Source organism: Eleutherodactylus coqui, chromosome 8 (assembly GCF_035609145.1).
Source record: "Eleutherodactylus coqui strain aEleCoq1 chromosome 8, aEleCoq1.hap1, whole genome shotgun sequence".
NCBI classification, from domain to species: Eukaryota; Metazoa; Chordata; class Amphibia; order Anura; family Eleutherodactylidae; genus Eleutherodactylus; species Eleutherodactylus coqui.
The window spans coordinates 23,352,330-23,365,887 of record NC_089844.1 but is presented as its reverse complement, the minus strand read 5'-3'; the positions used below and the strand labels follow the sequence as shown (position 1 = coordinate 23,365,887).

General features: G+C 46.3%; 1 protein-coding gene across 4 annotated transcripts in view; it reads left to right on the top strand.

The window, feature by feature from the left end:
* KALRN (kalirin RhoGEF kinase) overlaps positions 1-13,558 on the top strand; it is a 282,007-nt gene that overhangs the window by 168,725 nt on the left and 99,724 nt on the right. For all 4 annotated transcript variants that reach the window (XM_066575309.1, XM_066575303.1, XM_066575305.1 and 1 more), the window contains exons 23-26: positions 2,532-2,650; positions 3,796-3,862; positions 3,973-4,082; positions 6,344-6,413. In XM_066575309.1, coding sequence (XP_066431406.1) covers positions 2,532-2,650; positions 3,796-3,862; positions 3,973-4,082; positions 6,344-6,413 — 366 coding nt within the window. The remainder of the gene's footprint in view (positions 1-2,531; positions 2,651-3,795; positions 3,863-3,972; positions 4,083-6,343; positions 6,414-13,558) is intronic.

Below are 13,558 nucleotides of genomic sequence, written 5' to 3'. Positions count from 1 at the left end.
GCCAAGAGCATCCAATCACAACACTGCTTTCATGTCCTAACCTGCAGCTGGATTCTGCTCCAGACAACCCATCTGTAATGTGATGTAATACTGGAGAGTCGCGCCATTGCGGGGTCGAAATGAGACTATATGCAGATGGTGCAGACTGAGGTGTCTCATGGAAGTGGACTTCCTGGGGAGGTGATAACATACACATAGCTCTTGCTTCATTTGGGCCCCTGATCTTTTCTCCAGGAGCCACTTAATGGATGCACTTGCCACCTTTAGCCATATTGGTGCAACTTCTAGACTTACTAATTTAAAGGGATCTGCTTAGGTAAGGGAGATTATAATATGCCCTGTTTCCCCAAAAATGACTTACCCCGAAAATAGGCCCTAATCTAATTTTCGAAGAGGCTTGTAATATAAGCCTTACCCCGAAAATAAGCCCTAGTCACACTACATAAAAAAAAAGAATACAATACCTAGCAGGCTCGGTCCAGGTCCCTTCTGCTGCTCTCTAGAGGTTCTACGTGGTTCCCGCAGTCCTCAGCCGCTCGTACAACATCACTTCCTGATTGCAGGATTCATAAATCCAGCTTCCTGGAAATGATGGCTGTGATTGGTTCGATTGTTGCTCAGCCATTTAGTGCAGCTCTGAATAAAATAATGCGATGGCTGTGATTGGCCGCGGCTCAGCCAGTTCTTATATCCCACCTCTACAACGCGATGGCTGTTGATTGGTTCTCCCACCACTTCTCAGCCAGTCAACAGACATCGCACTATAGAGGCGGGATTTAGTAAGTGGCTAAGCCGTGGCCAATTGCAGCCATTGCATTGATTCATCGAGCACTGCTTTGATTGGCTAAGCACCGGTGGAAGTACCAATCAGCAGCCATTGTGCTGTAGAGGCGGGATTTAGTAATTGGCTGAGCCGTGGCCAATCACAGCCATCGCATTGGTTCATCCAACGCTCCATTGATTGGTTGAGCAGCGATCGAAGAACTAATCACAGCTATCGCTTCCTGGAGGCAGGGTTTATAAATCCCGTAACCAGAAAGTGGTGATGTACGAGCGGCCGAGGACTGCGGGAAGAGCGTCGGAGCTGTGGGGAGCAGCGGGAGGGACCTGGATCGAGCCCGCTAGGTAAGTATAACAAGACCCAGTGCCTCTTTTGGGGCAAAAATTAATATAAGAGGGGTCCTACTCTCAGGGAAACACAGTTTGTGTGTGTGCGTGTGTGTGTGTATGTGTATGTGTATATATAATAATGTGTGTGTGTGTGTGTGTGTGTGTGTATATGTACATACACAAACACACACGAACTGTGTTTCCCTGAAAGTAGGACCCTGTCCTATATTAATTTTTGCCCCAAAAGAGGCACTGGCTATATATATACAGTGAGATGTCATGTGGCACTATGCTGATGATATCCTCGGTTTAATGCAGTGATCACATGCCGCCATATTAGAGTATACATCGCACTGCCTGCAGGGGGCTTCCATCGTAGATTAGTGATTCATCCGCTTCTCTCTAATTGAAAGGATATCTTAACCATATGGTGCAGCGGTGGGCCGTGGACGGTCGCCTTTAATGTATAATTCATAGGACATGTTGGCAGCGATACGAGCGCTGCTTATAATTGAGTGCTGGCCTCATATTCTGCTAATCAATAATGAACAGGCGCTGCTGTCATCCTCGCTAGGAGTGCAGTGACTGCTCACTGTGGTCCAGGTGGCTGTTCTCCTGGTGACCACTAGATGGCGGGAGATCTGATCATATTAAAGGGGTATTCCAGCAATGGGGCATATTGTTTTTTCAGAAAACTGATAACAGTGGGGTCCAACCCCTGGGACCCCCGCTGATCCTAAGAATGGAGACCCATGTCACACCTATTTCACAGTTCAAGATGCATTTCTGTAGTGTAGTGGGGACTCGCTCGTCACTCAAGGGTACAGCGGCTACATTCCCCTCAGTGGTGCAGACAGATAGCAGAGCGGTGTGCTCGACTTTGTGTCTGCTCCATTGAAGTGGCAGAGGCAGGGCACATGCGCGCCCTCGGCTGCTTTCAATTGGGCAGACAGCGATAGGTGGACGCAGCACTCGGCTACGTCCGTCACTCCCACTGAAATGAATGGAGTGGCACCGATCCATTCATTTCAATGGGTTGATGAAAATAGCCAAGTGCTGTGCTTGACTATCTGTCTGCACCATTGAGAGGAATGAAACCGCTACAGCGCATGTGTGACCAGCGGTCCATTCGCTGAACTGTGAAATAGGGGGGCCATGGGTCCCTATTCTTAGGATCGGTGAGGGTCCCAAGAGTCAGACCCCCACTGATATCCATCTTCAACCATCCAGTGGATGGATGAAAACTGAAGAAATGCCCCATCACTGCAATACTCCTTTAAGATCGGAGGCGGCGGGTGCCGCGGGTCACTTATTATATCTGATCACAGGAGGGAAAGTAAAAACTGGCCATATCGGGGGAGGGGGCTGCGTCCTCGTCCGCGTCTAACGTTTGACTGATTGTTGCATTTTTGCTTCTTCAGGACAATAAAGATCTGGAACTTGACATCATTCCGGCTATTCTGACCGACCCTGAAGTGAAACTGCGAGATGCCGGCCACGAGGTCAACGAGGAGAAGAGGAAATCTGCCCGGAAAAAAGAGTGAGCGAGAATTGGCTGCATCGCCTTCACGAATACCATGCCATGGGGCCCATATCTATGCGTCCAGTGGGACCTGCGCGCCTCGGGGCCCCCAGTTTGTTGATTTACTATAGGCAATTGCAGCTTGTGGCCCTCAGTAGTTTTTTTTTTTTTTTTTTGCCATAGTTTAGTGAAGCTCTGGGCCCCCAATTTGTTTGTTTTCTAGCGTCCAGTGTGGCTTGGGGCCCCTGTTGATTCATTCACTAGGGCCCATCTTCTGTAGCAGTGATCTCTTCTTCCTCCTTTACCTCTGACTGAGGGGGTTTTGTTGTCTGGGTACAAGGATGGATTTGCTCTAATCTGTGATTCTGATACTGGTCTTTAAAAATTCTAATGATGTGGCCCGCTGGATATAACGGTATCGGCCCACCTGAGTAATAGTGTCCCGTATATCTGGAGTATAACTCCAGTATAATGGTACCTTTAGGCCGCCTGCAGACTGGCGGAAATTCCCGCCCCTGGAAGCTGCCATAGGATTGCGTTAACAAACGCAATCCTATGTGGGCGGCCGCGCAAAATCTCACGCGGCAAACAAATCGCGGCATGATCTATTTCTTTACGTCACTCACCAGCCGGCACATGAAAGAGCCGGAGCCGCGGAAGAGGTGAGTGCCCGCGCTGCTCTCTGCAGTGGCTCGGGTCGGGTCCCGCTGCGAGGATCCTCGCAGCCGGATCCGACCCGGCCGTCTGCAGGCGGCCTCACACAGAGCAACGATCATTCAGTCACTTGGAGACGTGCACAAGCGACGGCGGTTCATGTGCTTTTGCGCAGAGCGCTGCCCGCTCATTGGTTGTTTGCCGAGATATCATTCATAGAGGGATCTCCATGCTAATGTGTTTGTAAGTCGCTCACATACAAACGATTGTGACCTTACAGCAGGCGGCTTTTCACCAACCAGCGACTAATGTTTTGGGTAAAATGAATCGATGCACAACTAGTGAGCAGCTCCTCGCTCGTCAGCCTGTTGGTGGCCATGTTAACACTGAACGACTGTTGTTTGAATTTCCTCTTTCGAGCGATTATCTGGCCAATAGTCGCCCCGTGTAAATGTCCTACTACCATTATAACTCCAGTGTCTAATATCATATTTTTGTACCTTTTTCAGGTTTATAATGGCTGAGCTGCTCCAGACAGAGAAGGCCTATGTCCGAGACCTGCACGAGTGTATGGAGGTACCTGTACCCAGCCCTCTGTCTCATCTCTACCTCGCAGTCTGTCTCTTTCTCTGATCTCTCTCTATGTATCATCTACCTTAGCTTTTCTCTCTCTCCCTCTCTCGCAGACATACCTGTGGGAGATGACGAGTGGCGTGGAGGAGATCCCCGCCGGGATTGTTAATAAGGAGCACATCATCTTTGGGAACATTCAGGAGATCTATGATTTTCACAACAAGTGAGTCCTCGTCTGCTGAGACCGCAGTTTCATCGATTTATACATAAGACATGTAGGGGACCCCCTCCCCCCCAACACTGTGTGAGACACGCTGCAATGTATGGAACATTCCTGCCACCCCGGATCCGGCTAATATCTGCTGTTACACAAGAGCGATGAATGAATAGAGGTGGAGCGGAGCGGAGATCACTTCCGGCCGCCTCCAATCACAATAAACATATTCGGATTGTCCGTCCCTTTGTAGCGGTCTTCAATGACTGAGGTGTCTTGTGTGCGGAATAAGCAGTGAATAGAACCCACTGATTTCAATGGCTTCATTCACGAGTGTATTTTTTCACATGATATACAATTGTGTGAAAAATACGCAGCCCGACCTTGTTGGGGCGCAATACACACTGCAATAAGCCGCTGAAGTAACTGGGCGGCACAAATACGCAGGGAGTACGGGGAAACCCGCTTATTTGCACAACATTTCAATGAGCCGGTCTGGGTTCTTATTTGCATGTGCAAACATGCAGTGTATTTGGGCAAATGGATATTGCATTTGTACAACTGACATGCGCTTACGTCCATGGGAATGAGCCCCAATAGTGACCCCATAGTGGCCACACTACTAACAGTGACCCTCACAGTTGCCTTAGTAGTAATAGTGGCCCCTATATTGGCCCGAGTAGTAATAGTGACCACCATAGTCGTCCCAGGGATGCTGCCCAGCTAGAGCCCATTAGCAACCCTCCCATTGGATCAGGAATAGGTAATCTGGCGTTATGGGGCACAGGTTGTATTGCAGAAGGTATATCTGGATACAGAATTTTATCTTTGTTTACTGGAGACACCTTTGGTATTTGTCAGTATGGAGGTCTCTTTGTTCTTGCCGTACCATCGGAGTGGCGAATGGCGTTCTACTCTTTCAGCTCCTGTGTGAGATGAGTGTTACATGGCACACAGATGATGGCGGTGCCACCTCTTATCTTGGTCACCAAGCTTTATGCCCAAATACTGTTGACAGACAGACTTTACCAAGGATGTTGTTTTCCTCTGCTATGTCTTAGTTGTGAACTGTCCGCAAACATATCAGAAACTGTCTGGGTTGTTCAGACATCCGCGCCGCTCAGCCATATTGTTACATTTTGAAAAATAGTCCCAGTCTAACCAATGAGCTGTAAAAACACAGATCATTAATGACAACGTACTGGTGGATGATCCGCAGCGTTTGCAGCACGTGGAATCATACCCTATATGTTACATAAACCTACCCGTATACTGTTCAGTCAGTGCCGTGTGTAACAGCGAATGTGAAATAGTTGTGCAATCACTTTTGCTATTCTTTTAATTAAGCAGATTAATGGCGAGCCGACAGGATTAATTGTAGAGGCGTATGTCCAAAAAAGAAAGTACAACCGCAATTGGATTACATTATTCCCCATAACTGGAAAACCTTACGTGGCAGAAAAAAAAGAGAATTCAGCACTGAAGTTACTGTGAGCCGCCTATCTGCTTATCGGTTACCAACATTGTGTTGCACAGTGTTACCGTTCCGAACCGTACAATCCAACGAGAATCTTAATGATTGTTCAATGTAAACGGGTCCTTAGAGGGGATTTCTGGTTTATGTAAATAAAGCTAAATTAAATTTTCTACAGGTTTGAGATAGACTTTAAGTTTTTAACAATTTTGACCCTGCCTGCTTGCTGTCAGTGAATGTGGACACCGTTGTTTCCATTCAGAGGCAGTAACCCTATACATAACTAGTGCCGCTCTCAGCTGACGGATAGATACATTTGTATCAAATCTACACAATCCTCTCTGAGCTAAACATTCCAGACTGATACATTGCAACAAACTACCAGGGATTAGTTCTGTTGATGTGCTTATCTCACAGAGGATTGTGTAGACTGGATACAACTGTAACAAACCCTCAGCTGAGAGCAGGACCAGATACGAATAGTAAGTAAATGGAAACAATGATGTTCTCATTCACTGACAAGTGAAGATCTTGAAAATGAAACCCAAAGTCTATGAGAAAGTTTCAGAACTGTTTTCATTTTATGGAGTGATTAGGCTTCATTTACAAAAATCCCCTTAAATTCTCGCCTTGTTACATTGTATCTGTCAGAGGCTTCAGTGCATAAATACAGAAGTCCAGCATTTTCCTCCTCACTCACCCTGTGAGCTGACACTTCAGTGTATACTGTGATATATACCATGCTGTACAACGACAGTCACAGGTTGTTTAATTCAGTCGCTCTGCTTCTCCACAGCATCTTCTTAAAGGAACTAGAGAAATATGAGCAGCTTCCAGAGGACGTCGGACACTGCTTTGTCACATGGGTAATTATGGCGTTACTAGGTTACAGGCTATAGAGCTCTATAGGGTCAGTGATGATGAGGTATAGTGCTGTATGGGGGTATAGGGTGCTTTATAGGGTCAGTGATGGGATATAAGATGCATATAGGGTCAGTGATGCGGGAGTGAGTATAGGATGAGTATAGGGTCAGTGAGGATGGGGTATAGGGTCAGTGATGGGATATAATATGCATATAGGGTCAGTGATGCTGGGGTATAGGATGAGTATAGGGTCAGTGATGAGATATGGAACCTTATAAAGTCACTGGTGGTAGGATATAGAGCTGTGTAAGGTTACTGATGATGGGGGTGTAAAGCTGTTTATGGTAGGAGTTGGGGTGTAGAACTGTAGGATCAGTGATGATTGGTGTAGGGTCAATAATGAAGAGATATGGAGCTGTATGTGATGGGATATAGCGCTGTATGGGGTCAGTGCTAATAGGGTATAGGATGCATATAGGGTGAGTGATGATGGGTATAGAGCTGTATAAGAGGCATATAGAGTCAGTGATGGGGTATAGGATGTGTATAGGGCCAGTGATGTTGGGGTGTAAGTTGCGTATAGCACAGTAATAATGGGGTATAGGTTCAGTGATGAGAAGAAGATATAAAGCCATGTAGGTTTAGTGATGATGGGATATAGTGCTGTATAGGGTCAGTGATCATGGGGTATGGTACTGTTTAGGGTCAGTGATCATGGGGTATGAAGCTATACAGGGTCACTGATAAGGTGTAGAGCTCTATAGGGTCACTGATGATGGGATATTGGTTTAGGGTACTTTTACACAGTCTGACTGACAGATGATTAAGTGCCCGACAGCCACCCCAACGATTATCGCTCACTGAATGAAGACCGATTGCACCATATATATGTTCTGGTCATCGGCCTTAATTCAGAATAAACATGCTTCATGCACTGACAGTCGCTTGCTTTTTAGGTGAGCTGAAAACCAGCCAACTGCAACAATTGAGTGATTCTCGCTCACCTACTCTGTCAGGTCCTGTGTTTACACGGGACCACAATCGCCCATAATTGCTCTTTCAAGCAATCACTCGGGCAACTGTCAGCTATGTAAAATTACCATCAGTGATAATTATAGAGCTATAAAGGCTCAGAGATGACCAAGTATAGAGCTTTATAGGGCCGGAGATGGAGTATAGAGCTGTATAGGGCCGGAGATGATTGAGTATAGAGCTGTATAGGGCCGGAGATGATTGAGTACAGGGCTGTATAGGGCCGGAGATGATTGAGTATAGAGCTGTATAGGGACCGGAGATGATTGACTATAGTGCTGTATAGGGACCGGAGATGATTGAGTATAGAGCTGTATAGGGACCGGAGATGATTGACTATAGTGCTGTATAGGGACCGGAGATGATTGAGTACAGGGCTGTATAGGGCCGGAGATGGAGTATAGAGCTGTATAGGATCAGGTATGATCGAGTATAGAGCTGTATAGGGCTGGAGATGATTGAGTATAGAGCTGTATAGGATCAGGGATGATTGAGTATAGAGCTGTATAGGGCCAGTGGTGATCGAGTATAGAGCTGTATAGGGTTGGAGATGATCGAGTATAGAGCTGTATAGGATCAGGGATGATCGAGTATAGAGCTGTATAGGGCCGGAGATGATCGAGTATAGAGCTGTATAGGGCCAGTGATGATTGAGTATAGAGCTGTATAGGGCCAGTGATGATCGAGTATAGAGCTGTATAGGGCCAGTGATGATCGAGTATAGAGCTGTATAGGGCCAGTGATGATCGAGTATAGAGCTGTATAGGATCAGTGATGATCGAGTATAGAGCTGTATAGGATCAGTGATGATCGAGTATAGAGCCGTATAGGGCCAGTGATGATCGAGTATAGAGCCGTATAGGGCCAGTGATGATCGAGTATAGAGCTGTATGGGGCCAGTGATAATCGAGTATAGAGCTGTATAGGGCCAGTGATGATCGAGTATAGAGCTGTATAGGGCCAGTGATGATCGAGTATAGAGCTGTATGGGGCCAGTGATAATCGAGTATAGAGCTGTATAGGGCCAGTGATGATCGAGTATAGCGCTGTATGGGGCCGGAGATGATCGAGTATAGGGCTGGAGATGATTGAGTTTAGAGCTGTATAGGGTCAGAGATGATCGAGTATAGAGCTATATAGGGCTGGAGATGATCGAGTATAGTGCTATATAGGGCTGGAGATGATCGAGTATAGAGCTGTATAGGATCAGGCATGATCGAGTATAGAGCTGTATAGGGCCAGTGATGATCGAGTATAGAGCTGTATAGGGCTGGAGATGATCGAGTATAGAGCTGTATAGGATCAGGCATGATCGAGTATAGAGCTGTATAGGGCCAGTGATGATCGAGTATAGAGCTGTATAGGGCTGGAGATGATCGAGTATAGAGCTGTATAGGGCTGGAGATGATCGAGTATAGAGCTGTATAGGATCAGGCATGATCGAGTATAGAGCTGTATAGGGCCAGTGATGATCGAGTATAGAGCTGTATAGGGCTGGAGATGATCGAGTATAGAGCTGTATAGGGCTGGAGATGATCGAGTATAGAGCTGTATAGGATCAGGCATGATCGAGTATAGAGCTGTATAGGGCCAGTGATGATCGAGTATAGAGCTGTATAGGGCTGGAGATGATCGAGTATAGAGCTGTATAGGGCCGGAGATGATTGAGTATAGAGCTGTATAGGGCCGGAGATGGAGTATAGAGCTGTATAGGATCAGGTATGATTGAGTATAGAGCTGTATAGGGCTGGAGATGATCGAGTATAGAGCTGTATAGGGCCAGTGGTGATCGAGTATAGAGCTGTATAGGGCCGGAGATGATCGAGTATAGAGCTGTATAGGATCAGTGATGATCGAGTATAGAGCTGTATAGGGCCAGTGATGATCGAGTATAGAGCTGTATAGGATCAGTGATGATTGAGTATAGAGCTGTATAGGATCAGGAATGATTGAGTATAGAGCTGTATAGAATCAGGGATGATCGAGTATAGAGCTGTATAGGGCCAGTGATGATCGAGTATAGAGCTGTATAGGGACCGGAGATGATTGAGTATAGAGCTGTATAGGGCCAGTGGTGATCGAGTATAGAGCTGTATAGGGTTGGAGATGATTGAGTATAGAGCTGTATAGGATCAGGGATGATCGAGTATAGAGCTGTATAGGGCCGGAGATGATCGAGTATAGAGCTGTATAGGGTTGGAGATGATCGAGTATAGAGCTGTATAGGATCAGGGATGATCGAGTATAGAGCTGTATAGGGCCGGAGATGATCGAGTATAGAGCTGTATAGGATCAGGGATGATTGAGTATAGAGCTGTATAGGATCAGGGATGATTGAGTATAGAGCTGTATAGGATCAGGGATGGTCGAGTATAGAGCTGTATAGGATCAGGGATGGTCGAGTATAGAGCTGTATAGGATCAGGGATGGTCGAGTATAGAGCTGTATAGGATCAGTGATGATTGAGTATAGAGCTGTATAGGATCAGGGATGATTGAGTATAGAGCTGTATAGGATCAGGGATGATTGAGTATAGAGCTGTATAGGATCAGGGATGGTCGAGTATAGAGCTGTATAGGATCAGGGATGGTCGAGTATAGAGCTGTATAGGATCAGGGATGGTCGAGTATAGAGCTGTATAGGATCAGGGATGATTGAGAATAGAGCTGTATAGGATCAGGGATGGTCGAGTATAGAGCTGTATAGGGCCGGAGATGATTGAGTACAGGGCTGTATAGGGCCGGAGATGGAGTATAGAGCTGTATAGGATCAGGTATGATCGAGTATAGAGCTGTATAGGGCTGGAGATGATCGAGTATAGAGCTTTATAGGGCTGGAGATGATCGAGTATAGAGCTGTATAGGATCAGGCATGATCGAGTATAGAGCTGTATAGGGCCAGTGATGATCGAGTATAGAGCTGTATAGGGCCGGAGATGATCGAGTATAGAGCTGTATAGGGCCGGAGATGATTGAGTATAGAGCTGTATAGGGCCGGAGATGATCGAGTATAGAGCTGTATAGGATCAGGTATGATTGAGTATAGAGCTGTATAGCGCTGGAGATGATCGAGTATAGAGCTGTATAGGGCCAGTGGTGATCGAGTATAGAGCTGTATAGGGACCGGAGATGATTGAGTATAGAGCTGTATAGGGCCGGAGATGATTGAGTATAGAGCTGTATAGGATCAGGTATGATCGAGTATAGAGCTGTATAGGATCAGTGATGATCGAGTATAGAGCTGTATAGGATCAGTGATGATTGAGTATAGAGCTGTATAGGATCAGGGATGATTGAGTATAGAGCTGTATAGAATCAGGGATGATCGAGTATAGAGCTGTATAGGGCCAGTGATGATCGAGTATAGAGCTGTATAGGGACCGGAGATGATTGAGTATAGAGCTGTATAGGGCCAGTGATGATCGAGTATAGAGCTGTATAGGGACCGGAGATGATTGAGTATAGAGCTGTATAGGGCCAGTGGTGATCGAGTATAGAGCTGTATAGGGTTGGAGATGATTGAGTATAGAGCTGTATAGGATCAGGGATGATCGAGTATAGAGCTGTATAGGGCCGGAGATGATCGAGTATAGAGCTGTATAGGGCCGGAGATGATCGAGTATAGAGCTGTATAGGGTTGGAGATGATCGAGTATAGAGCTGTATAGGATCAGGGATGATCGAGTATAGAGCTGTATAGGGCTGGAGATGATCGAGTATAGAGCTGTATAGGGCTGTAGATGATCGAGTATAGAGCTGTATAGGATCAGGCATGATCGAGTATAGAGCTGTATAGGGCCAGTGATGATCGAGTATTGAGCTGTATAGGGCTGGAGATGATCGAGTATAGAGCTGTATAGGGCCGGAGATGATTGAGTATAGAGCTGTATAGGGCTGGAGATGATTGAGTATAGAGCTGTATAGCGCTGGAGATGATCGAGTATAGAGCTGTATAGGGCCAGTGGTGATCGAGTATAGAGCTGTATAGGGACCGGAGATGATTGAGTATAGAGCTGTATAGGGCCGGAGATGATTGAGTATAGAGCTGTATAGGATCAGGTATGATCGAGTATAGAGCTGTATAGGGCCAGTGATGATCGAGTATAGAGCTGTATAGGATCAGTGATGATTGAGTATAGAGCTGTATAGGATCAGGGATGATTGAGTATAGAGCTGTATAGAATCAGGGATGATCGAGTATAGAGCTGTATAGGGCCAGTGATGATCGAGTATAGAGCTGTATAGGGTTGGAGATGATTGAGTATAGGATCAGGGATGATCGAGTATAGAGCTGTATAGGGCCAGTGGTGATCGAGTATAGAGCTGTATAGGGACCGGAGATGATTGAGTATAGAGCTGTATAGGATCAGGGATGATCGAGTATAGAGCTGTATAGGGCCAGTGGTGATCGAGTATAGAGCTGTATAGGGACCGGAGATGATCGAGTATAGAGCTGGAGATGATTGAGTATAGAGCTGTATAGGGCCGGAGATGATTGAGTATAGAGCTGTATAGGGCCAGTGGTGATCGAGTATAGAGCTGTATAGGGACCGGAGATGATTGAGTATAGAGCTGTATAGGATCAGGGATGATCGAGTATAGAGCTGTATAGGGCCAGTGGTGATCGAGTATAGGGCTGGAGATGATTGAGTATAGAGCTGTATAGGGACCGGAGATGATTGAGTATAGAGCTGTATAGGGCCAGTGGTGATCGAGTATAGAGCTGTATAGGGACCGGAGATGATTGAGTATAGAGCTGTATAGGATCAGGGATGATCGAGTATAGAGCTGTATAGGGCCAGTGGTGATCGAGTATAGAGCTGTATAGGGACCGGAGATGATCGAGTATAGAGCTGGAGATGATTGAGTATAGAGCTGTATAGGGCCGGAGATGATTGAGTATAGAGCTGTATAGGGCCAGTGGTGATCGAGTATAGAGCTGTATAGGGACCGGAGATGATTGAGTATAGAGCTGTATAGGATCAGGGATGATCGAGTATAGAGCTGTATAGGGCCGGAGATGATCGAGTATAGAGCTGTATAGGATCAGGGATGATCGAGTATAGAGCTGTATAGGGCCGGAGATGATCGAGTATAGAGCTGTATAGGATCAGGGATGATCGAGTATAGAGCTGTATAGGGCCAGTGGTGATCGAGTATAGAGCTGTATAGGGACCGGAGATGATTGAGTATAGAGCTGTATAGGGCCGGAGATGATCGAGTATAGGGCTGGAGATGATTGAGTATAGAGCTGTATAGGGCCGGAGATGATCGAGTATAGGACCGGAGATGATTGAGTATAGAGCTGTATAGGGCCAGTGGTGATCGAGTATAGAGCTGTATAGGGACCGGAGATGATTGAGTATAGAGCTGTATAGGATCAGGGATGATCGAGTATAGAGCTGTATAGGGACCGGAGATGATTGAGTATAGAGCTGTATAGGGCCGGAGATGATCGAGTATAGGGCTGGAGATGATTGAGTATAGAGCTGTATAGGGACCGGAGATGATTGAGTATAGAGCTGTATAGGGCCAGTGGTGATCGAGTATAGAGCTGTATAGGGACCGGAGATGATTGAGTATAGAGCTGTATAGGATCAGGGATGATCGAGTATAGAGCTGTATAGGGCCAGTGGTGATCGAGTATAGGGCTGGAGATGATTGAGTATAGAGCTGTATAGGGCCGGAGATGATCGAGTATAGAGCTGTATAGGGCCAGTGATGATCGAGTATAGAGCTGTATAGGATCAGTGATGATCGAGTATAGAGCTGTATAGGGACCGGAGATGATTGAGTATAGAGCTGTATAGGGCCAGTGATGATCGAGTATAGAGCTGTATAGGATCAGTGATGATCGAGTATAGAGCTGTATAGGGACCGGAGATGATTGAGTATAGAGCTGTATAGGATCAGTGATGATCGAGTATAGAGCTGTATAGGGACCGGAGATGATGGAGTATAGAGCTGTATAGGGCCAGTGATGATCGAGTATAGAGCTGTATAGGATCAGTGATGATCGAGTATAGAGCTGTATAGGGACCGGAGATGATTGAGTATAGAGCTGTATAGGATCAGTGATGATCGAGTATAGAGCTGTATGGGGCCGGAGATGATCGA